Source organism: Staurois parvus, unplaced genomic scaffold, assembly GCF_062004578.1.
Source record: "Staurois parvus isolate SC_StPar_1 unplaced genomic scaffold, SC_StPar_1.0 ptg000297l, whole genome shotgun sequence".
Classification (NCBI taxonomy): Eukaryota; Metazoa; Chordata; class Amphibia; order Anura; family Ranidae; genus Staurois; species Staurois parvus.
In genome coordinates, this window is record NW_028318093.1 from 5790892 (window position 1) to 5818032 (window position 27141).

Genomic DNA, 27141 nt, shown 5'->3' on the forward strand with positions numbered 1-27141 from the left:
TGGACCGTCACCTTAAGGTATTTACCTAATAAATAAACAGGTCAAAACACGCTCTTTCCTTTCCCTAGGTGTCTGTATGGATGTCTGCGCAAGATCCAAGGTCTCCCTCTCTCCTCCACTGCCTGTGAACGGTATTAGGATTCCACTGCTACAAGGTCTCCAGAAAGGCACTCAAAGCAGAAAGGAAGTTTCCATAGTATAGTATATTATAAAAGCCAGCTAGTTGTAAATTGACAACCAGCACTCCTATTAAATTAAACATAAACCCAATTTGGTAACCTGTCCATTGAGAGAGCCGTGCCGAGGCTGAAGCTCCCTTTGCGCATGCGTGGGAGTGACATCGTGACTCGGTCAATCAAATGGCTGCAGCTTGTGAACCCGAAGGAAGACCGAGTGAAGATGGAAGCCTTGGGGAGCCGTGACAGCGCTCTGCTGGAGGGCTTCTTTTTCAGGCAAGTCTTTCATAATGTGCTAGTATAAGATGCATACTAGCACATTATGGTCATTATTTGCAGGGATTTTTTTTTTTTTTAGATTTTTTTTTTTTGGGTGGTTTACTACCACTTTAAGATATAGATGTGACATTTGCAAACAAGAGCTGAAGGGTGTTTTAAAGGCTTGGAGAAAGCTGTTTAAAAAGGAAAAAATCCCCTCCCATCAAGACTATCGTGGTCTGTGGCGATACACGTGGGGAGGAGCCAGGTGTCAGGAGAGCCAGCGTACCGGAGATGCCACAGGACACTCAACGCAGAGTACTTTTAATCACAGTGCCTGTCTTTAGCAGATTTACATCTTTGTCATATGAGTGTAATTTTAATAAAGTAGAATAAATAGAAAGATTTATACATATTTTGGACTACGATTGGCATGTTTTACAGACTTAGTTTGTATGTGGACTTTGCACTGATGGAAAAAAAAAAAAAAAATTATATATATATATATTTATTAGCAATAACAGCAGCACAATACAATTGTTTTTATATTATTTATGATGAACACCCACATACAGTGATTGCAGCAGCAGGGGTTTAATTATTTGTTCACAACATTTGGCAGTACACAAATTATTTATAGTCCTGTTTAAGCCAATATTTCATCTTTGATGGTGGGTGATAAGCAATAGAGACAAGCAGAGGGATGATAGGGGACTTTGAAGGAATGGTGGCATGTCTACAAGTATTAATAGGCTGGTTACAGCTTCCATGGGCTGCTCTACAGCCTGGCAGTCCCATTCATGGAGTAACAACTGATGCAGAGTATGAGAACTCTCTTTGCTAACTGGACTATGCTTAGCTTAAGGTGCTCAGGCATGAACATAACCCATTTTAATGTTAGCACTTCTTTTAAATCTCAGCCCAGCATTAGTTTGTTTTTTTGTTTCTCTCTCTATGATTCTATCAGTATCTTTAAAGAAACCATGCCAGCACTGGGCCATTTGCATGTAAATTTACGTGCAAAAATGCCATTACATATATCTACCTTTCCAGCAACGCGTTTTACGAAAAACTGCTCACAATATTTAAACACATCCACTCGCTGTATTTTCTCTTGTCAGCTTGTATGTCATTACAGAACATATGAGCTGGCAGGAGGAACCACAGTGAGCAGCAGGGGAAGCATATACATGACCCATTCAAACAAGTTGAAAACTATATACTGCTAGAACAACATGCATACGAGAACAGGAACTATAGGAGTGAGCACAAGGCTTAATATATTTTATAGTAGAACTCTCGGCTTAAATTTGGGGGTTTGAATTGTAAAGAGTTAGAACATCCGTCATGTTATTTCAGGCTCCACATTGGAAAGGTTCTCCTTACTTTCCAGTCTTAAAAATAGAACAGGAAATTAGTGTAAATGTTCCCAAAATCAAGAATAATTCTACAGTTGTCCCAGACCAAGTGCCCCTACTGGAAGACTTTCCCTTATGTCAAGGGCCAGTGACACAAAATTGAATTTTAAATTTGTCACTTTTAGACCCAGCAACAATGATCACTAAAAAATATTATTGAAGTCACCCCATCAAGGGATAGAGACAGCAGTACTGACCTGACAGAGGTTCTAACCTTCCTTCAATCTGTTCAAAACTAGAAAAGCAAGTTTTGGCTGGACTCCCAATTTATAATAAACATGCACTACTGAAATTAAGGGATGTGTACCTTCCATTCTCTGCAGCATATTGTCTGCTAAAAAAATAATTACATGTCTATATAGGACTATCTATGGATTGTATATCCTATAGACCTGTAACACATAGCAGGAGTTACAGCCAGGTACAGCTAAGAAAAGTGGATATACCAACCCACATCTAAATCAACCACATTAGTTTTAGGTACAAATATCGGGACTGTTCTATATACTGAGGAGTGAAAGCATACAATATATTGTCATACTGGATGTGCAAAAAAGATCCGAAATCTTTGAAAAAAAATATATATATGCTGCTGTTTTCAGAGAAAAACAACAATATGAAAAAGATACAGCATATAAGATGCTGAGATCAAGAATCTCAGGAGCAGCTTCATTCACAATCTAGAATGCAAAGAACAAATATCAACACAATCGAACAGATAAAATTTATAGCAAGCAGTGGTTCCCCCCATTAAAAAAAAACTTCTGTACAGATATGCAAGAAATATAACAGTGCAATAATAATCAATACATAGTGTTTTAAACGATGATGGATACACAGTAAGATTTCTTTTCATTACATTAGCACAGACACAATAAAGATATATACCTCAATGTACAAGGTCCATTGTACTAGATACTACTTTACAGCTCTAACCTGTATAATGTGCACTGAATGCAGTAATAGCTTTACATAGGCAAAGAGCAGGAGTGCTGGGATCACTGAGCATGGCAGTAGACTGTGGAGATGAGGAAGTAGATTGTACAATAATTTACACCATAGGCATACTCCTGCTGCCAGGGTTCTCAAACATTACACAATCAGAGATTGCTCCTTTACAGAGAACGTAATGTGTACAAGTGCCATCCACAAAGGGAACAGTAGTCTTTTCTTCAGTCCTTTTCACCATCCTCACTACTACCTAGAAATAGAGAAGAAACAAAAATGTTTTGAAGACAGTCACCTTTAATGGCAATATACTTTAACAGTGACAACATTTTATTAACACTTTGGGAAAGGTTGGGTATAAAACCAACAATGTAGTGCAGAGAGGCGATAGGAGCAGTGTGGCGAGGAGAGCAGAGGTTCCGACAGGTGCGGTACGTGTAGGAGCCGCGCAGAGGTTCCGACAGGTGCGGTACGTGTAGGAGCCGCGCAGAGGTTCCGACAGGTGCGGTACGTGTAGGAGCCGCGCAGAGGTTACGACAGGTGCGGTACGTGTAGGAGCCGCGCAGAGGTTACGACAGGTGCGGTACGTGTAGGAGCCGCGCAGAGGTTACGACAGGTGCGGTACGTGTAGGAGCCGCGCAGAGGTTACGACAGGTGCGGTACGTGTAGGAGCCGCGCAGAGGTTACGACAGGTGCGGTACGTGTAGGAGCCGCGCAGAGGTTACGACAGGTGCGGTACGTGTAGGAGCCGCGCAGAGGTTACGACAGGTGCGGTACGTGTAGGAGCCGCGCAGAGGTTACGACAGGTGCGGTACGTGTAGGAGCCGCGCAGAGGTTACGACAGGTGCGGTACGTGTAGGAGCCGCGCAGAGGTTACGACAGGTGCGGTACGTGTAGGAGCCGCGCAGAGGTTACGACAGGTGCGGTACGTGTAGGAGCCGCGCAGAGGTTACGACAGGTGCGGTACGTGTAGGAGCCGCGCAGAGGTTACGACAGGTGCGGTACGTGTAGGAGCCGCGCAGAGGTTACGACAGGTGCGGTACGTGTAGGAGCCGCGCAGAGGTTACGACAGGTGCGGTACGTGTAGGAGCCGCGCAGAGGTTCCAACAGGTGCGGTACGTGTAGGAGCCGCGCAGAGGTTACGACAGGTGCGGTACGTGTAGGAGCCGCGCAGAGGTTACGACAGGTGCGGTACGTGTAGGAGCCGCGCAGAGGTTACGACAGGTGCGGTACGTGTAGGAGCCGCGCAGAGGTTACGACAGGTGCGGTACGTGTAGGAGCAGCGCAGGGGTTACGACAGGTGCGGTACGTGTAGGAGCAGCGCAGGGGTTACGACAGGTGCGGTACGTGTAGGAGCAGCGCAGGGGTTACGACAGGTGCGGTACGTGTAGGAGCCGCGCAGGGGTTACGACAGGTGCGGTACGTGTAGGAGCAGCGCAGGGGTTACGACAGGTGCGGTACGTGTAGGAGCAGCGCAGGGGTTACGACAGGTGCGGTACGTGTAGGAGCAGCGCAGGGGTTACGACAGGTGCGGTACGTGTAGGAGCAGCGCAGGGGTTACGACAGGTGCGGTACGTGTAGGAGCAGCGCAGGGGTTACGACAGGTGCGGTACGTGTAGGAGCAGCGCAGGGGTTACGACAGGTGCGGTACGTGTAGGAGCAGCGCAGGGGTTACGACAGGTGCGGTACGTGTAGGAGCAGCGCAGGGGTTACGACAGGTGCGGTACGTGTAGGAGCAGCGCAGGGGTTACGACAGGTGCGGTACGTGTAGGAGCAGCGCAGGGGTTACGACAGGTGCGGTACGTGTAGGAGCAGCGCAGGGGTTACGACAGGTGCGGTACGTGTAGGAGCAGCGCAGGGGTTACGACAGGTGCGGTACGTGTAGGAGCAGCGCAGGGGTTACGACAGGTGCGGTACGTGTAGGAGCAGCGCAGGGGTTACGACAGGTGCGGTACGTGTAGGAGGATTCGAAAATCGCATATGCATATACTCCTGCGCTGGAAGATGGACTCTTGTGGGAAGCCTTAAACTGTGCACGCCTTGCTGCCCTCAACGGATCAGGGAAATCCAAATGTACAGCATGCAAAAGAAAAACCAACAAACTTCGCACAGGCCTAGTGCATTATCTTCAAAAACCATTTATTGTATAAAAGAAGTGGAAATATATACTCACAAAAGGAAAACAGTGTCAAGGGCACATCACATAAATTACAGCTGGGTGCAGTCTCACTGAATGATATCCATGATGGGATTCCTGGGAATTCTAGGACTGTTTTCCTTTGTGAGTATATTACCACTTCTTTTATACAATAAATGGTTTTTGAAGTAGTGCACTAGGCCCATGCGCCCTCTGTTTTCCTTTTGCATGTAGGAGGAGTGCAGAGGTTACAACAGGTGCAGTACATGTATGAAGAGTGCAGAGGTTACGAGAGGTGCAGTAAGTGTAGGAGGAGTGCAGAGGATATGACAGGTGCAGTACGTGTAGGAGGAGTGCAGAGGATATGACAGGTGCAGTACGTGTAGGAGGAGTGCAGAGGATATGACAGGTGCAGTACGTGTAGGAGGAGTGCAGAGGATATGACAGGTGCAGTACGTGTAGGAGGAGTGCAGAGGATATGACAGGTGCAGTACGTGTAGGAGGAGTGCAGAGGATATGACAGGTGCAGTACGTGTAGGAGGAGTGCAGAGGATATGACAGGTGCAGAACATGTAGGAGGAGTGCAGAGGATATGACAGGTGCAGAACATGTAGGAGGAGTGCAGAGGATATGACAGGTGCAGTAGGTGTAGGAGGAGTGCAGAGGATATGACAGGTGCAGTACGTGTAGGAGGAGTGCAGAGGATATGACAGGTGCAGAACATGTAGGAGGAGTGCAGAGGATATGACAGGTGCAGTACGTGTAGGGGGAGTGCAGAGGATATGACAGGTGCAGTAAGTGTAGGAGGAGTGCAGAGGATATGACAGGTGCAGTACGTGTAGGAGGAGTGCAGAGGATATGACAGGTGCAGTAAGTGTAGGAGGAGTGCAGAGGATATGACAGGTGCAGAACATGTAGGAGGAGTGCAGAGGATATGACAGGTGCAGTACGTGTAGGGGGAGTGCAGAGGATATGACAGGTGCAGAACATGTAGGAGGAGTGCAGAGGATATGACAGGTGCAGTAAGTGTAGGAGGAGTGCAGAGGGTACGACAGGTGCAGAACATGTAGGAGGAGTGCAGAGTGTATGACAGCAGTCCATAGGGGAAGAATAGAAGTTCAGAGTGTATGATAGTGAACAGGGTATACAAAAGAAGATTTCAGATTGTATGAAACGCAAAGTGATATGTGCAGGAGAGGAGTGCAGGGGGTACTCCAGGGGCAATACAAGTAGACAGTGTGCATAGTGTATGACAGCAGGAAGTATGTGCAGGATGGGAGTGCAGAGAGTATTTTAGGTTGAATAACGTACAAGAAAAGAGTGTAGAAGGCATTATGAGGGAAACCATGTGTAAGAGAGAACTACACAAAGGGTATGATTTTGGGCAGTATGTGCATGAGAAAATGCAGATTACAGGGTGATTAACTGTACAAAAGAGAGGAGGGTGTTACAGGGAAAACAATATGTGCAGGAGAGTATAGAGGGTATTACTGAGCAATATGTGCAAGATGGGTGTGGAGGGTATGACAATGGGCAGTATGTGTAGTAGATGAGTCTGAAGGTATGACGAGGGCAGTGTGTGAATGAGAAAATAATAGAATTATGACAGCAGGCATTAGTGCCTGGAGGGTATGACAGTAAATCACCATTTTGGACTCACAAATGGTGGTTACTAATCTTTCCAATAAGCAACAAAATTACTATGAGGTATGGTCACAGCCACACAGGTGAATGGCAGGGATGGAGAAATTTCCCCACAATAAATTCAAAGCCCATTTAGAAAATTATAGTATCTTCATAATACAGTAATTGAAGAGCAGCAGCATGGGAGCCCAGCTCTTCACGCAGAGTTTTAACAGAGGAAGTATAGAGGTTCAAATTAGTGCTCGAGGAATGGGCCCCCAAAATTGACAAGCATGGTTTATTTTTTACATCAGGAAAAAGGTCAAAGTAGATCAGTTTGAAGCTGTGTATTAGGCACTTCTCTCCATTAGCTGGAATCTGCCATCAAAAATGCTATTTCAAAGCATAATTGTGAATTCTTGTTTTAGGTTTTGCAGCAGTTAAATATTAACTATTAAATATTAACAAGTTCCACCTGCTCTTCTCTCATACCTGTACACATCTGCTTCAATCACACATTAGTTCAATGTCACTTTATACCTAATCTGGAAATTATAAAGCAAGACCGAAGAGAAACGTTCTGCCACTGAAAATGTTATCTTATCGCTTGTCAACTGGCATAATGCAAGAGCAAACAACCTTTTTTAATCCAAAAAACGTAAGATTTCTCCTAAGCTGTACTAGTCTAGATACATGCGACTCTGCTCATTTAGGTGGCACAATAGGAGTGCAAGACTGAATATAACTTGTACACATGTAATATGCTTTTATGTTTATTTGAAAACGTTTAACTGAAAGTGTTACTAAACCCAGGACCCTGCATCCACTATATCCGATATCCTGCAGTACACACAACATGGAAATGCACTGGAAGGGACATCCAGGGGGACACTGGAAGAAGGGGAGGATCAGAGTAGACAGGATCAGATAGTGTTTTTACACAATGCAGATTATCATCCCCTTAGGTTGCACAATAAATAAAACAAGCATGCTTTACAGCAGGGGTCCTCAAACTATGGCCCGCATTCGGCCTGCTGAGGACATTTATCTGGCCCGTCGGGTGTTTTGAAATATTTGGCATCCCCCTGCGTACTTTCACAGCGGCATCCGCTGCATACTTTCACTTTCATTCCACCAGCACCGCTCTGACTGGCTCTGCCTCTCCCTCACATGCCCCTCGGCTCCACCCCCAGTGATAGTACTGTGTGCTGGGGATGTAGATCAGGCCGGCGTAAATGATAGAGGGGTGGAGTTTGATCTCTGGAGGGGCTGCCTGCAGTTCTCCCGCGCTGGGCAGTAACAGACCGCCGAGGAGAAGGACACTGATCAGACTGCATTGAATTGATGGACACTGGTGAGGTTGCATTAATGGACACTGATCATACTGCATTGATTCAATGCAGTCTGATTAGTGTCCATTAATGCCCTCACCAATGCCCATGAATGCAGCATCACCAGTGTCCATCAATGCCATTGATGGACATTGGTGAGGCTGCATTAATGGACACTGATCAGACTGCATTGATGGGCATTGGTGAGGCTGCATTAATGGACACTGATCAGACTGCATTCATGGACATTGGTGAGGCTGCATTAATGGACGCTAATCAGACTGCATTGATGGGCACTGGTGAGGCTGCGTTAATGGACGCTGATCATACTGCATTGATGGGCACTGGTGAGGCTGCATTGATGCGCAGTGCAGTCTGTATGTCTCTGTGTGGGCAAAGTTATTGCTAGTATATTGTTTTGGTAGCGGATATATAGATAGATAGATAGATAGATAGATAGATAGATAGATAGATAGATAGATAGATAGATAGATATATAGATAGATATATATATATATAGATAGATAGATAGGTGTATTTTACAAATTTTTTTTTTTTTAAATGTAGTCCGGCCCTCCAACGATCTGAGGGACAGTGAACTGGCCCCTTGTTTAAAAAGTTTGAGGACCCCTGCTTTACAGCATATACAGACTGATTTTACTGTTGTGGGTTTAGCAACTCTTTAAAGTGCAAATAGTACTATTTATGAATACGGATAGATGTTTTCCATGCTTCTAGATTTCTGCTGTAGTAGTAAAGTATGATATTTTAGAATACTTAGAACACTAGCACTATAGACTCCACTGTTCTGTTTTGCTCTGTCATTTAATGCGCCCCCCCCCAAATATCTTGGTTCTACAACCTATAATTTATCTCTTATACCCCAACATATTATACATTTGTTTTTTGGAGCAGATAGGTCTTATTCAGTAGCTTTTTATAAAGATTTTCATTATTACCCTTTCCTGTAACTTCGTCCAAAAATAATTTTTACATACAACAGACAGCTCTAGATATTTACAAAATATAGTTGACAAAGCATTAACATAGCATTACAGTGACCCTAAATTCTGGTTTAAAAATTATTTTTTTCTCAGCCTTTTCCAAACTCCTTTTTCTTTGCTGCTGTGATCAAACGTCTTGTTGTTCATTCTCCATGGTCTCACTGTATGTAGAAATGTAGCTACCTTTTATTGCTCACTTCTGATATGGACTATGGGATTTGTAGTGTGTATAGAGCAGTACACATGACTGCAACGAGCATGCATTGCTCGTTCCCAACAAACCAAAGCGGGGGGTAGAGGAGAGTTTTGGGAGCTCACCGACGTTACAAGGCAGAAAAGCACTGTAAAAAATCTGATTACTGGGCCATCAAGTAGTGCATGTATTTGAATTATTTCTGGAGAGTAAGGATTTCAATTAGTGTCACTTTAAAAAGGTAAGGTCTCATTCACGATCCAATCATTATCCCCCTGATGAAGTCACGTGACCCTGTGACGCAACGCGTAGGGGAGGGGCTCTGACGTCACGACGTGGTAGCGGTGAGGCTCGGTAATTCCGACTGCAGACAGAGGCAGGCAGGGAGGGAGAGCAGAGATTGAGGATTGCTCACCCAAGATTTCTATATGATTTATTTGCCGCCCTGTACCACCAAGGAAATGCATCTAGCTGTGTAATACCGCTACAGGCAGAAATAAACTTCCATCATTTTAAAGGATAAGGCACTATCGTTTGTTTTATTTTCTCTATATCTGACCCCTAAATTGCATATGGGTGAGAGGAGGAAATGAGAAGGAGATGACCCCTGGAGGGGAATAAGGAGATAAAGCTGGTCTCACAATTGACATATGAGCAGTGGAATAAAGGAGAAAGAGGAGAGTACAGGAGTACCTACATCCACACCTTGGCACATCTATATCACAGAGCTTTTATCCATCGATCCTGGAAGGATCAAAAAGCGTATTTGCCTGAATTCTCTCAGGCAAACATAAAGGTGAGCGCATAGGAAGACCATAAGGCACCTGACGAGAGGAAACAAGGAATCACCCTCACTTTGGCACTTTTTCACAAAGACTTTTATTTAATTAATTTATTTACTTATTACACCTATGCACGTGCACATGGTAGTGTATAGTTGCACAATTATTACTGGATTGATTGTATATAATTAGAATGGTACTAATTATATGTATTATAAATATTCACATTATATTAAGGTTTCACTATTTTCATTACACACATCTAGGTTATGATGTGTGTATTGGTAATTCACTGGTAATAACTTTATCGCATTGATTAATTTATGGCTTATCACTCATGATTATTATTATGATTTACACTTGATTTATATATTCATTGATTGAGTCTAACAAGTATAGAGTGGATTTAGAGATATATATGCACAATAATAGGAGCGCGGCACTTTAAATACCATTTATATTGATTTGACACCACCAAGTGAGTTTGTGCAAGTGCCAGCGCACCATACATTAAAGATTAGTATATAATTATTATTTAAAACACCTATTGGATTCAGAATAGCTCACAAGGATTCACACCATATAGCATAAAGGTCTCATTCACAGCTGTAAAAACTGTAATGATCAGTAAGCAAGGAACAAAAAGTTCCTGCATAATTTTCAGTAACATAGATCTGTTTTTTAATGCGTAAAACTTGTCCTGTTCTTTTTTTTTTAAATGGTATGTGTGTATATGCCTGGCCCCCAATGCAGATTTTTGGACTTTGTCTCAAAATCCTCTTTGAATTTGCATCATGTTGAATGCATAAAATACATTTTTTTTGTAAGTTTAAGATAAAGTCTGGTTTGTGTAGACAGAAATGAACATGACAGTAACATTTTTATAGGTTAGCAATGACCATAGATAATGACATCAAGCTTGGCTATGTGAGTATGACACTCACATATAAATAAAAAAACGTTATGCCACCAGCATGCATTTGTTGTGCCCTGGAAAATAATAGGAAGAGGAGATTTTTATTTTTTTTTGTTTTCTTTTATGGTCACTGGTCTGCTTATTTAATCGCTGTTTTAGATCAGTGAGAAAGTATTGAACTTAAACATTGAATAGTACAAATATAAAGGGTGGGTAAGTGAGCGCAAACAGATCAGGTGAGCAGCTAACATACAGGGTAAAGCTCAAAACCTTGGAATAAAAACTTATGAATGGGGTATGTAGCGCTAGAGAACAGATGACAAGCACGGGGACTGTTACAATATGAAGTAACCATACAGTAGTTTATATAATGATTCATATATAACGGTCAGAAGCCAAACGGAGATGATCCAATGCTGCTCCAGATAACATTCGGTGAGATAAGAGAAAATAGTGAGGTTGTGTTGCCAGCTCTGGAGGAGCATGGAGCTGTGAGGATGTGCAGCTTATGCAAGGTGGCGTTTTGGATTTGAAAGCCAGAGGGGGCCTGGATAGCGGTGTACCTGTGACCCAGATGTTCGGATATGACCAGAGGGTGCCCAGGCTATTGACCAGACCATGATGCCTGGTTGCTGTTGAATTGCATACAATGCTCATATTGTGTGTACTTGTGGTAAGCGCACAACCTCACTATTTTCTCTTATCTCACCGAATGTTATCTGGAGCAGCATTGGATCATCTCCGTTTTGCTTCTGACCGTTATATATGAATCATTATATGAACTACTGTATGGTTACTTCATATTGTAACAGTCCCCGTGCTTGTCATCTGTTCTCTAGCGCTACATACCCCATTCATAAGTAAACATTGAATAATCTGCACTTTCAGAAGTCTGACTAAATAAATATAGAGAGCGCCAGACAACAAAATATGGTAAAGAAGAATATAAACCCAAATAAATCAATAAACCAGCTGCAAAGTCTACCCTGGTAGCTACCCTGGTAGCTGGTAGCAGGTCAAAACACAATATATACCATAACAAACACAAGGAAAATTATAAATCATATCAATTTGTTTTCTCACAAATTTTTTGTTTTTTCCTTTTATATATTGTTTTTATATTCTGTATGATGCTACATTGGAGCTGTATATACACACACACACACACACATATATATATACACATATATAAATATATATATATTTTTTAATTTATATAATTATTGATTTTAGAAATTTTTTGTAAGGTTTGTAGTTTAATTTTTTGTTTTAGAATCGCCATTTAGTCTGCAGGTTATGGCCCCTTTAAGGGGATATGAGTTGCTTTATTATAATATCTATTTAAACACTGCAGGGTCCTCCCTTATTGGGAGGTATGGCCCTTTAAGGGTTTAATAGATGCTCAGCATGTTTAATAATCTGTTGTTGAGATGTGGATATGTATGTGTTATTACTCCTGCCTCCAAAACATATTCTGTTTTTGTCATTTTCTAAGTATACGTCTATTATGAAGACCTGTCACTGGCGCTTTCATACAAGCGATTGTGAAATATTATCAGCTGGCGTGAGTTTAATGCATTGCCTATATAATGAGTTTAGGATGTCTCACACTCCTCTGTTCCGTGAGGACGTCGAATGACGAAACGCGCAGGGCGTGGTTTGAGCGTGTGACGTCAGCGCGCTCCTAACATAGCAAGATCGCATATGTATTGTGGCTGGGTCCATTCCTGGTCTTCTGTCTATGCTGAATATGCTGGTGTCGGTTGGACACCGTTTTTTGTAAGTGTGTTTTTGTCATTAAAATAGTGTTTAAGAAGTACTGCACCATGAGCTTTTTTTATTCCGAATGGCCATTCCAATACCTCTTAAAATTGGATGGGATGTGATTAAAGTGGATCTTCAGAGTCTCCTGCAGAGTATTGCTCTAGGAAATCATCTCTTCCAAGCCTAAGCTGTGTCTCTACTGTCTGCAGATCGTTGCTCCCAGAGCAAAAAAGTGCTTATGCTGGTTTATAATATAATCAGCATATTGCTCCGGTGAGTTTATTCAGTTCATTTGGTGGTGGATTCACTTGGTGAAAAGGACATTTTTTGCATTTTTATTTTTCACTACCACACTTTTGTTGGGGACATATATATATATATATATATATATATATATATATATATATTCCCAAAATATATATTAAATTTTTTTTCTGGGATTGATATGATTTATAATTTTCCGTGTGTTTGTGTTATGGTATACATTGTGTTTTGACCTGCTACCAGCGCAGTCTTATTTTTTCATACTTCCAGAAGTCTGTAATGGCAGTCACTGTATTTCATTACAGATTTCTGCCCACCTACCCCCTTAAGAAGAGCAGCTGCACAGGAACATTTGAGTAGCAGGGTAGTTTCTATTAGCAGGTGTTTGTTACAAGCAAACCTCAATGTATTCCAGATGTTTTAGAAAAATCAATAAGTAATTTGCTATACCAGTATGCTGACCTATAATAGCCCGAGTCCCAATGATTGCAATGATGCTCACTAGAGTTCATTCTAACCACTTGCCCTCCGGAACGGTTATATCCCCCTATCTGACCAAGCCATTTTTTGCTATACTGCACTGCGCTACTTTAACTGACAATTGTGCAGTCATGCAACACTGTACCCTCATGAAATTTGTATCATTTGTTTTCACACAGATAGAGCTTTCTTTTGGTGGTATTTGATCACCACACGGTTTTTATTTTTTTGAGCTACAAAATGAAAAAAGGCCGAAAATTGAGAAAAAAATCCAAAATAATTTTTACTTTCTGCTATAAAACATATCCAATTAAAAAAAATGTCTTGATAAATTTAGGGCAAAATGTATTCTGCTACATATTTTTGGTAAAAAAAAAAAAATCCCAGCAAGTGTACATTGATTGGTTTGCGTGAAAGATATAGCTTCTACAAACTATGGGATATATACTTGTATAAAATTAAAAAAAAAAATTCAAGTATTGGCAGTAATCCGTGACTTATAGTGGACTGTAATAGCATGGAAGTCAATCTGACACGGACTGACACTTTGTGGGAAACAGTGACACTAATACAGTGTTCAGTGCTAATATACACCGACACTGTACCAATGACACTGGTTGAGAAAGGCTTAACATCTAGGGGCGATCAAAGGGTTAAATGTATGCCTAACAGTGCTTTCATTGTTCTAATTAGTGGGGTCAAATCGATATTCGTCTTTGACAATAGCAAGAACATTTTCTTGAATCAATCTCTAATAGTATATGTGGTTTTCATTCAGTAAGTCCATTCATTCTAAAATTGAAAGTTACAAGCAAATTACATTTTGAAGTACTTTGGAATGAAATCTGTCAAGCCACCAACTGTACTGAGAATTTTCGTACAGGGTTTTGTGGGAATGTTCATTCAAAAATCTCCTAGTGCATAGTCGGCTTAAGTCTTGCCCCCTTCTCTGTTGGCAAACATAAGCTAGCACCAAATTTATTTCACAAAAACAAATGCTCATAATAAAACAAACCAGAGATGACTGAAAAAACTAATCATAAAAACGCATAGTGTAATCTAACTATCCTTAACCACTTCCCGTCCGCCTTATAGCAGTAATACTGCTACAGGGCGGCACATGTGCACAAAATCACATATATACATGATTTTGCACTTCTGAGTAAGGGGCGCGTGCAAGCCAAGGAGCATTACCGACTGAGGGCGAGAACTGTACGTAAACAATACAGATCCATTCCGCCAACTTGGGTACACCGTTTTGCATGGCTCTGTGTAACAGAGCCATGCAAAGCAGTGTGCTTAAGTTGAAAGCACACACAGCAGAAAGTAAAACTGCATACAGTTAATTCTTTGCTCGCCCCACGTTAACCCCTTCCTGCCCAGTGCCATTAATACAGTGTCAGTGCTTTTTATTAGCACTGATCACTGTACTGGTGTCACTGGGGAGGTCAGTGACACCAAGTCAGTTCCCCCCAGTGACAGAATGCCCGCCGCAGTCCCGTTATAAGTAGCTGATCACCACCATTACTAGTAAAAATTAAAAAAAAAAAATACATTAAAAAAAAACCCCAGTATATATATATATATATATACATAAATACACACACATCTCTCTATATATAATCTCTCTCTCATATATATATATATATATATATATATATATATATATATATATATATATATATATATATATATATGTGTATGTCTGTACACACATATACACTGCCATCTGTAAATGCTATAACTTTCATGTAAACCAATTAATTTACACGTATTGGGATTTTTTTTTTTTTTTTCAGCAAAGACGTGTATCAGAATACATTTTCGCCTAAATTTATGACGAAATTCATTTTAAATTTTTTTACTGGACATGTTTAATAGCAAAATGTCAAAAATACTTTTTTTTCCCTCAAGATTGTCTTTTTTTTTTTCATAATGCAAAAAATAAGAATAATAAACACACCTATGTTTGCAGGGGAAAAAAATTTGCTTTTATTATTTTTTCCCACAGAAGCCTGCAGCAGAGCATTTCACCCACAATCAGTAGATCACGGGTGCAATGCCAGGCAGGCTCCAGCACACACTGCATGCAGTACGGTTGCCTGTATAGGGCTATGAGCTTTATGTTCAAAAACTGTAAGCACTGAACAGACTATGAGCATGCCGATGAGCACTCTTACAGTCTATTGAGAACTACAAGTTGTCTTTCACAGTGGCAGAAGGGACTTGTAGTTTTCCAAGTCACAAATTCCTGTGAATGAAAGATGCAGCTGTGAGGACAAGTGATGTTTTCAAAATGTGATGACGGGTGCGGGGAGAGGATCCCCTACCTGCTATAACAGGGAGGGGGGATGGGAATGCGAGGGGAAGCCTGGAGTATGTTACTCTCTATAGATGTAATGTGCAACCTGCTCCAAAAAGTGAGCTTATCCTTTAACCATTAGCCGCCCGGCCAATGGCTGTTTGGCGGCTTGAAAAGTGCTGCAGCTTTCCGGGTGCACGCCATTTGGCGTGCTCCCGCACATGCGCGGTTGCAGAGCGACGCAGCAGTGCGATCTGTCACCGCCCGTGCACCTCGGACACGGCCGATGACAGATCCGAGTACCGGCTCCCGTTGCCGGTACCATGTGACCTGCTGTGACCAATCACAGCAGGTCACATGACAGTTGTATACAATGGATGGCTTCATTCATGAATGGTCACAGCTAATCACATGCACATGTCATGTGATTAGCTGTGACCAAATCACAGCTAAGCACAAAAAAAAAAAAAAAAAAAAAAAAGCTGAATGAATCGATTTCATTCAGGTAAATGCTTGCTTATAGCAAAGTAATTCTTTGCTATAAGCAAATTGTGTGTAGTAAAAAAAAAAAAAAAGAAAATACTGATCACTTCCCCAAAGTAGTACAGTGTTACTATGGTAACATTGTACTATTTTAGTCATAGTAAAATATCAAAAAAAATCTTAAAAAAAATAAAAAAAAGTAATAAAAAATTAAATAAAAAAATTAAAAAAATATATATATATTTTTTTTCATACTGTCACCAGTCAGTGTCGCTGTTCACCGCCATGCCAGTTATATGATGACGCTGTACTGTAGACAGTATGTAAAAAAAAAAATAGTGAAAATAATTTTTTTTAATTTTTTCATTTTCCGAAAAATTATGACAAAAAAATACAACTTCAAAAAACTTGCCATGCCTCTTATGAAGTACGTCGGACTGTCTACTCTGCAAAAAGGGATCATTTGGGGGATATCTGTACTGTTCTGACATTCTTGGACCTCAAGATATTAGATTGGCTGTCAGTACTTCAGGATTGATCAATATTCAGATCTATACCATAGTTTGTGAACTCTATAACTTTCCTACAAACTAAAAAATACATCCTAATTTGGGTTATTTTCACCAAAGACATGTAGCAGAATACATCTCGGCCTAAATTTATGAAGAACAGTTATTTATTTGTAAACTTTTATAACAGAAACAAAGAAAAATTTGTTTTTTTTTCAAAATTTTTGGTCTTTTTTTGTTAATTTAGCAAAAAATAAAAACCCCAGCGGTGATTAAATACCACCAAAAGAAAGCTCTAGTTGTGTGAAGAAAATGATCAAATTTTAGTTTGGGTACAATGTTGTATGACCGCGCAATTGTCATTCAAAGTGTGAGAGAGCTGAAACATGAAAACTGGCCTGGGCAGGAAGGTGTAAAATTGCACGGTATTGAAATGGTTAAAAGGTAAAGTAAAATTATTTCAACATAATTAGGTACATTTAAAAAAATTGCTTAATATTTTGGGTTCTGCCTTTGAGCCTGCAGGTGACGCTTTCCCACTTTCTGGTTTGATGACATCCAGCATAACGCAAGCTTTTCCTATTGGCCATGTCAGACACACCTCATGTAGCCCTACATACTACAGGCACAGTGTCATCACACTTCATGGGTTTCTTTACCAGACCTTTGCTCCAATGTCAGTGCTGCATGCAGGAAAACATAGTTCCTAGATAGTGCTGTATGTCCAAAGGTGAGGATGTACACAGGTTTTTCAAGCTCGCCTACATAGCAACAGTGAAGCAAGGGAAGATGATGACGCGGTGGTCACATAACCAATGCTTTCACCATATTTTTAAGTTATTAGGGCAAATGTTTGTCATCAAAACCCACTAAGGGTAAATACACACTAAGTGTATGCTTAAAATTAAATATATTTAGCTTTTCCTTTGGAGGGAAGAATTTACAAGCTAGATTTGGTTGTTGGCTCTATGTACTAGTGTTGCATTTTCAGGTTATATTTACCCCAATTAACCCAACAAAAGAAGCAGATGGGTAGTTGCCAGATTTCTTCCGAGATTAGAGCACTTACCCCCTTGTTCAATATCCGAGTCTGTTAGGTGTGTGAGAGAAAAACTTGCAATATTTGCTGGTGAAATAGAAAATCTGGAGTAAGAGGACGCATGTGTCCAATTTTCATCAGAACTTCTAGATGGCGGTGGAGGTGAAAAGTATTTAGAAGGGTTAACAGATAGCTTGGAACCGATAAGGTTTGCTGTCGGTTTGTTCAAAAATGATGGATCAGGAGATGGAAAGTCATCATCCCATTCAAACGCACCTCCTAGAAGTGTGAAAAGACAATTTATTTAGGCATAGTATGCAAACAAAACTTTGCAGGTATATTTTTTTCATGTCAATTAAATGCAAGCCAAGCAATGTGTACCACTTACAGGTACATTATACATTTTAAAAATCTCAATACTCCCCCTAACAATACTTTTGTAATCCTTTCTATCAAAAACGGCCAGACCCATCATTGATCAGTCATCAACCAGGGTCAGAATATACTGATCTAAGATGCTGCCTGATAGATGACACAATCATGTAAATCCTGATGCCTGTGTACCTTTATGTTCATTCATACATATACGTGTATGACTGCCTTATAAAATCAGCCCCCTTCTGTTTCTCTCCATCTCCACTGCCAGAGTTTCAATGTCCTAGTGAGTGATCACTGAAGGAGAGATTGAGGAAATACTTTCCTTCTGCCTGTAGCAAATTAATGGCAATATTTTAGATTGCATCTTTTAGGTCTAGGCACAGTTACCTAATCACAGCTCACAAATGGTCTAACAACAGAATTTCTTCCAGGTGTCACTCTGCTCTACCCTGCCCTGCTGAGCTCTGCAGATACCAGAGGACTAGTAATGCTTTTATGATTTTGTACAATGTGAGTGCGATTTTTAACTTTTTTATGATTTCAAATAAATGTACACTTAGATGGCAGCACCCGCTGTTTCTTTTGTTTTTACAGTGCAAGAAGTAATATCCTAAACTCACACAGAGGAGCGCAGCCATTTCAAGTGGACACACTCCTTTTGGAACTTTGCACGTTTACTACCCCAAACACACCTAGTATGTTTTCCCTCTTGCATCGTGACTTTATCCACACTCCACTCTCCTAGCTATCTTAGCGCCATATAGTTTGTCTTTGTGCCCTGTGTGAGGGCTGTGTTTGCCTGCATGGGATGCCCTGGTGATCCCTACATTTGTGCACAGGCAGTCCCATTCATGTCAACTGGCTCACCCATGTGGGTGTGACCAACTCACACTGTGTTTGGGGACACATACCCATAAGGATTTAAATTGGGAACAATGCCTGTGTTTGTGCATCTGTTTTGTTCCAATTGACATGAATGGGACTGACTGCACTGAGATGCAATGAATACCTGTGCATCCCCTGTGCAGGCAAACATGGCCCTCACATGAATGTACACTTAAATTCACCTGTGTGAACAAGACCTAAAGGACACAAGCTGCAAACTACATCAAGACCTGAGATCTCACTTAAAAGGGAAGCTGAAATACCCATGTTTTGTAATGTGTAACGCTACTGAATGGATGAATGAGGTCTTAGGCACTTACTAAGGCAGTACTTCTGACTAATTCCTTTTATTGAAACTCCCAGGAGGAGAAAAAAAAAAAAAAAAAAAAGTACAAACTCTAATGCTTAGGTTTTTTTACTCGATTATCTGGCCAATAAATGGATTTCCATAAAAGGACAACTTTACCTTTCATAAAATAATAATAAAAAAAAAATATATAGTTTTCCTCTAGGACAAACTAAAAAAAGCACCTAAAAAAAACAAAAACCAAAAAACACTGAAGTATAGGACAAATACACTGCCAAAATTGTATCCACTGCCTCTGGACTGGTTTAAAGTGTTACTAAACCCAGGACCCCGAATTCACTCTATCTGGTCTCCCACAGTACACACTACATGGAAAAGAAATTATTTTAGTAAATATAAACTGCTAAATAGCTTTTCTTATCAGCAGTTAGAGCAGTCTTGTGACTTCTATCAGTGTCCAGCAGAGCACTAGTTACAGCATGTAGGAGGAATTTTCATTCCCCTGTATGAGGATGCAGAACTCCTGACCTCAGTCTGGACAGTGCTGATCACATTCACTCTCCCAACACTTTTTTTTTCCCCCAAAGAAAGTTATTAGCACAAGAAGTAGTCGGACTACTGCCTGGTCAGTAACTGGATTGGTATGCACCAAACAAGTTATTGCAGTTCAGCACCATAATTATCTCATACCCTCTTCATCAGTCGAGCTCTCAGAGTTTGTGAACCGTGATCCTGCAGCAGATGGGGAAGATTGACTGTTGTTGGATACTGGACTACTAGAGTCCACAGCTCGAGATCCCAGATCTTTGGTTGGCGTTTCCTACAAAGCAAAACAAAAAACAAAAAAACTTAGCACTATTCATAATAAAGCCTGTAGCTCTTAATCTAATGTATAATAAACTCCTAGAAATTGTCACTGTATCTGAAGCAGCCATCAAGGATTGGCACAGGCTAAGTATTTTTGGAGCCATGAAAACTGCACTGCAAGTGAAATAGAGAAGGCAACTATAGATTGCAAATACGTCTGCTGCCTGCATGAGTCACTTCTGACAAGTTTTTCTAACACCATAAGGAAAAAAGGTGACAGGGGAGGGAGTTCCAACACAGCTAGTGATGGACAGCCTCCACTCTGTTCCTGGGTGCTGTGTGAAGAGCGGTGCGCGCCCCTTCCTTCCAGTCATCTCTCCTCACTGTGCTCTACAATGTGTAACTTTCAGCTCCACACCCCCGCATTAAAAATCCTTCCCGTTCTCCCATTTTTAACTAAAGTTCCACTTTAAGGCAGGTATTCTTGTAGTGTCTCTAATGTGGACAGTTTCTGGCAATCTTTCTTTAACCTGGGAGGTCTTTTGTAGAGTTTTCTGTTCCTTCTTTTGGCAGCTGTTAATATGGCTAATGGGTACGGTACACAGCTGCTATATCAACAGTAGAATAAAGAATTAACTATGTAGTCCACCAAACTTTAGGAAGGTTTGGGCTCCAGAGATGTGATGGTTTAATTTTCCTACATGGGCAAACATTTGTATTAAGGCCCAATAAACCCTTGTTTATGACATCTTAAACTGTCAACTGGCTTATCAATGCAAAGTATATTTTTACAGTGTATTCACTTAAAGTAAATCATGGCTAAAATGGGGAAGGGGGGGGGGGGAAGGGATATATCTATCTATATCGAGAGAGAGAGAGAGAGAGAGAGAGAGAGAGAGAGAGAGAGAGAGAGAGAGATTGAGATTTTGTAGTATGCATTTGTTCATATTTCCAACAGACACTTACCTGATCAAACAAATAGATGGTAACATCGTCAAAAAAGCTCACTGTCTTTTTGCTCTTTCCTTTCCCAAACAATCTGCTTGAAGCAGGTTTGTGTGGTTTCATTAAACTTTTTAAGTTTTTCCCATCATCTGTTTCCATGTGAACAACAGGAACTGGATGGACAGTGTCATCCTCGCTGTCTGAGCTGAAACTATGAAGTGTGAAAGCTCTTATATCATCATCTGAATCATCACTGTTTTCATCTTCTTCATCTGCATCCATGCCATCTTCTGACAAATCAAGAAGGCCAGCAGCATCCAATTTTCCTAAGTATTTGCCTTCCATATCCGGCTCTTTTAATTTCTGTCCTTCGCTATGGCTCAAAAACGGTATATCTTTGATTGAGTTCATTGAGCAGAAAACCTCTGAAGGTCCAAATGGATTTACAATTTCCTCATCCTGTTCTGATATGTCGTCATCAGCAGTGCTTTCACTGATGGGAGTTTGTGTAGCTTGCTTAGCATTTTCTGAACTCTGTGACAAATGTTCAGCCCAATCACCTGGAACAAGCACCTTTCTAGGTCTACTTTCATATTTATTTTTTGTTTCTTCAAAAGTATGAGAAATACTTGCATTCTTTATATCAGAAGCCTGGTTTTCCAAAACATCTGGTTTCTTTTCTGGCTCAGAATCATTGTCAGAAAAATAAGCAGAGTCACGGTAAGAGTTATAAGCACCATCAGCAGAATTCTGTGTTTTAATATCAAGGTCTCCCTCATTTACTTCAAAATTATTTTGACCAACTTCTGATATTATAATGACAGGTGCTATAAAGGAAGAAGTCTCCAAATCTGTTAAAGTATGGCTTGATGGACCATTCACATGTGAAGTCCACTCAGGAGATTCGAGGTTCTCAGTCTCATACCCACTATCAGCAGGTTTATCAGATGGCACAAATTTGTGCGATTCCTCAGTCTCTAATATATTCTGGACATCCAAAGAATCTAGAGAATCTGGTGTTCCTATAGATGGTACTAAAGACTGTGTACAGTTTGATATGGTATCATCTAGCAAGCTGTCCTGACTGGTTGAATCTGATGAAGCAGTAGATTTTACTGAAACTCTGTTTACAATGCATTCGCCATTTACATGTGTGGCTGACTTGTCACTATCTAAAATAGCTAACCTGTCATCAAACTCAGAATGCTTTTGTTCGTTACAAGCATTTTCATGAGCCACAACATCATGGTTATGATTTATGGATCCATTGAGTCCTAGTCTTTCCTCATTCATTGCATCAGAAAGCCTTGAATCGAAAGGAATACCCTTGATGTCCTCATCATTCTTGTTATTTTGTATATTGCACACAGGCATGCTTCCAATATTTTTTTCATGCAGATCAGTGTCAATGGAAAAATCTGTGAACGAATCAAAGGCAGCAGGCTTCAATTGTTCTACCAGTGGTAAATGTGTCAAGTCTTCTTGTTTAGAGGTTTCCTCAAGCGCCAATCTTGCCTGTTCCCCTGAGATATTAAGAAAGGAAGCATCAAGGTCTGCCAACATGAGCTCAATGTCCAAACTCCTAGTGTGTTCAAAAATGTTTTTTGGATCCAGGTCACTCTGCAAAGGTTTTGTATGATCCAATACAGGATCTTTTGCAAACACACTATCTGACAACATGTTCTTCTCTTTTAAGAATAAAAAATTGTCAGAAAGTTCCTTGAAATCTTCAAATCCCAGATTTGATTCTGGCATACTTTGTAATATGACAGCATCAATGTCAAAAATATTTTTATCATCATCAGAGAAATCAATCTTTGAACAAACTGTAGGAGAACTGTGATTAGCTTTGCCTCGGTTTTGATTGGTTAAGTCACACAGGGACACTTCATTATGGATCTTTTCCAGGAGGTCAACACTGCTAATTGGTTCAATGAATGGCAAAGCAGCACGAGCGGATATATCCAGGTAATCTGAAATGCCCGTTTGCTCGGACCTAGAGTTACTTCCATTTTTACTTAAACCTGATGAATTAAGTTCACTCAGGGCAATAAACTGTACATCTTCACCTTTTCTTTCTCTGTGATCGCCATGGTGCTCAAAGTCCAACCGGCTTTCACCTTGTTCCTCCAACTGAATGTAATATTCGTTGGATACAGAAACATTATGGGCATCAAACACTGGCACAACTTCCGGGACTGCAATTGTCTCTTCTCGGCTAGGTTGTTCTTGTTTATCTTGTCCAAGGTCAGAGATTGATTTCTGAAAAACATCTACAGGTACAGGAAAAAATATGCTATTATATTTCACTGTGGTGTCAGAGTCAGTGTGACTATGTTCTTCAAAATGATCTTCTTTGGCTGCCTCCCATATATATTCAAAACTGAGCCCCTGACTAGTCTCTGTTACAGTAAGAACTTCATCTAATTCACGCCCTAATTCATCACCAGTGAAGTGATCCAAGATTGGAAATGCCAGATTATTTGAGGCGGCTTGACGATTGTTAGTATTTGGCTTAAGGGAATTCCAACGCTGTTCAAAATCTGCTTCTGTCTCTCTTTGACTTTGCATGCGGAGGTATGTCAGCAATCTGTGGACTTCTTCTGTAGTGAGGCGCTGGTCTGGAGGCAACCAACAAAACTGCAATACTTCATACCTGCAACAGAATGGAAAAAAACTGTACAGTGACAACAGCCTTCTGAATTGCTTTCAAATTAAATTACAATTGTTAACATTGGAGCAAATTATGTTCAAATGAATATCTTTTTGTATTCTATTAGCCAAAATGACCACACTTTTGATGCAAAACGTGGACCATATATACACTGATTTTCAGAAGTGCTATGCCAGACTACGCCATCTACTGTGATAACTGAGCAACATAAGAACATCTTACAAAGAAAGCACCTTATCATTTGTAGTAATTCTCACATGTTGAAAAATCTTGCATAATTCAGGATTGGCTGGGGTAGTTAACACAAGTTTAGCTGTGTCTAGTGCATAAGCACACTAAATCTATATTTTCTAACTGGATTAAGTGCTGCAAAATCCATTCCCTGTCGGTGTACCTGAGTAAATGGCAGGTAAGGCAGCAACCTGGACATAACGGATTTAGTGATTAGCTAGCAGACCTCTAAAAACTGGACCTCCCGGTATATGGGCGACTTATGAACAGAACCGTGCATGACATGCATACAAAACAGTTGGCAAAATAAGTATTTGTTAGAGAGGAAACTGTACTTGCCATAAAATTTTTGGTTAAAAAAGAAAAAAAAAAAAAAAAAAAAAAAAAGAATCCTTCACCGGCTACAGAAATTTCCATAGATAAAGGGAGTTAATAACATTCACCAAAATTATGATCAGTGATAGTGAGGAGGGCAACCCATGCCTATATTGGATCTTTCCATCTATGGTAATAACACAACCAGCTTTATACTAAAACAAATACCTGTTAAATAATCCCTAAAAGTACGAAGGTAAGGCCCATCAAAGGCTAAGATAGCTATGTAGAGCCACAAACATACAAGTGAAACTCTAGCAGTGTTTACAATAAGAGAAATGTCGGGGCTGATTAAACTTGTGTTGAAAGCCCATAAACCCACAGAATTTCTAAAATATTGGAAATCCAAGTGCAACTGAGCTCAGCACTCTTCCCACTATATATGTTAAAAAAACAAACAGAAAAAAAAAAAAACTACATTCAGTGGTCTCACCAACTGCTACACCTGATAAATGATATCTATAAAGATATCTGTGTCAAGCCAAAGCCCACAGAAAACTAATTTTTTTTAACCTATTCCTCATACGGGTTTTGTTTAAATTTTAAAAACTTCTATGTGCACTCACTACAATGGACCAACCTGTCAACTATTACCTTGGCACTATAGGATTGGACCCTGTAAGTGCAGATCTGATGTGTGGGAATTTTAATAAACAGAATTACACTACTACGGTTCCTCTCAGTGCATTATCAGAGTGTGCCTGGAGGTGGAGTAAGGGCATAGGAGACACTACCAGAAGAAGGAAGAATTCTGAATGTTGCTGACCTGCTTTTGTACCATAAGGGTTCAGTGAAATCTGGTGAGCAACACTCAATAAGGGGGAAGTGGTGTTGCGTGGATGCGGAGCAGAGATGTGAAGGCATAAAAAGGAGCGGTTATTGGAAAAGCACTTTATGTATTGTTCACACTGAGGACTAGATTAATTTATTGTTTACAGCACAAGTAAACATAATGAACTGGGAAGGTGGTGTTTTATTGGTTTGTTTTGCATAAGATATGTTTGCATTGACTTGAAGGCCTTTTTTCAGGAGATTATTTTTACACACAATCCTTTTGCATGGATGTATTATAATTTTTTTTTTTTTTTTTTTATATGATGCTGCTCTGCTAAAATGATAAATACAGTGCTAGGAATAAATATAACTCTAAACATCAGCCCGTGTAAAAACACATGCGTTACAATGCATGAAATATAAACACAATGTATATAGCATAAAATACCCAATGAAACAATCCAATATTTAGCTATATTATCCAAAGAAAAGTGCTTAGTCCATATGCTTCAAAGTGTCAGACTTAATAAATGGCAGTCCTGTGATGTGATCAGTTCCCCCAAATAAATTCCCACTGTGAGACTTCACATCACACAATTTGTGCCACCTCTGTGCTCAAATTACCCGCTGCTATCCTCTGCTGAAGTCACATGACCGTGACGTAATGCGTAGGGAGCGAGCGGAGGCAGACGTAGACCGGAAGGGACACACCGGTATCTATTTGTTGTGATTTGAATGTTTTAAATGTGTAAATGTAATTTGTTTTATAAAGAAGATCACTTTTATCAACATACTACACCATATGAGGCTTTCTAGTATCTTTCCCACACATGGGCAAGGCAAACATAGCTGCATGAATGAGCAAAAACCTTAAAGGCACCTCACCCCACATATGATTGGAGTCAATAGGAAATCCAAGTGGAGAGTCCCTAGTGGCATGGAGACGTAGGAGGATTGGGATATTGCTGAAAGCCAGATGGATTATGATATGCATGCTATACCACATCATCTTTAAGGTGAGAGTTCTGTGAGCACAAAGATGGCACAAATTGAGTGAAGTGGAGTCTCACAGCGGGAATTTATTTTGGTGAACTGATAAACTCACCATTGGTATGCGTTCCCCACATTTGAGGTTATCACTGAACATCAGATAGAGGACGAGAATTCTAGCACCAGATCTTCTGTGTAAATCTAAAGTGGTAACCTGTAAAGGCTTTTAAAGCGTCGCCTATGGATAATATAGTTTAAATCCAGAACTGGTGTAGAGGCACTTACCGGTCTTCCAAAGGAGGTAGATCAAAAACAGCAGCGTTTCTGTCAAATGTTTCGATGAAGCTCAGTCCACCTTTCTCAAGATAATATTGTTTACGTGGTTGGTCGCCATTCTACAGGCGTGGAAAATTTTAAAGTGACATGCTTGGTATCTATATACTCAGTATAAATTCATATTTTACCAAACAATTGGGTAATATATGGTGTTTTTGCACATTACAATTTCTAAAAATGCGTTTTAAAAACTGCTGCTCAAATACCGTGTGACAAAAAAGTGCAACACCCATTTTATTCTCTATTGCCTCTGCTTTAAGGGCTCGTTTACACTTGCTTCAAATTGTGGCATTGGACAAGCTTGTTTTAAAGCACTCTGAATGCCAACCAAAGTCCCTGTAACTAAATAAAATGATTAGATTACAGTCATGTTCACACATTGTGCTTGCTTTGCTTTAAAAAGTATACCCCATGTCGCTTTCATAGTGCTTCAAAGCCTCCATTTAAGTGTTTGACAAAGCTCACATACAGCACCTGTAGCTTTTGAGGGGCTTTTATTCAGCTTTGGGTTTGCTTTATTTTGGAGTTAATGAAGGTAGGAGATATCCCAAGATGCACTGGGAGACCAACACTGAGCCAGAAAGATGTCATCAGTTGTCACTTCCGATTCATGTATATATATTCTGGAAGTGTCTGGTGTAGACGTCACATCTGGTGTGTAGCATGAAACAGTAGGAAAGTGAGCAGGGTCCGGACAGGAGGGAGTAACTAGAAGACAGCACACAGTGTGCAACATGGGAATGCTATAAAATGTAAACAATTCTATAACAATATAGAATGTGAGCAGGGACCAGAGAGAGAACTGAGTGTTA

The 27141-nt window shown here is 40.5% G+C and overlaps 1 protein-coding gene across 1 annotated transcript in view; it reads right to left on the bottom strand.

Moving 5' to 3' along the window:
* Window positions 1-535: 535 nt before the first annotated feature.
* Window positions 536-27141, bottom strand: part of LMTK2 (lemur tail kinase 2) — a 142343-nt gene continuing 115737 nt past the window's right edge. The window contains exons 11-14 of the mRNA XM_089682745.1: window positions 20971-23605; window positions 19888-20017; window positions 17658-17906; window positions 536-3053 (exon numbers count right to left, since the gene is read on the bottom strand). Of these exons, the coding sequence (XP_089538871.1) occupies window positions 3025-3053; window positions 17658-17906; window positions 19888-20017; window positions 20971-23605 (3043 nt within the window). The 3' untranslated portion in view covers window positions 536-3024. The remainder of the gene's footprint in view (window positions 3054-17657; window positions 17907-19887; window positions 20018-20970; window positions 23606-27141) is intronic.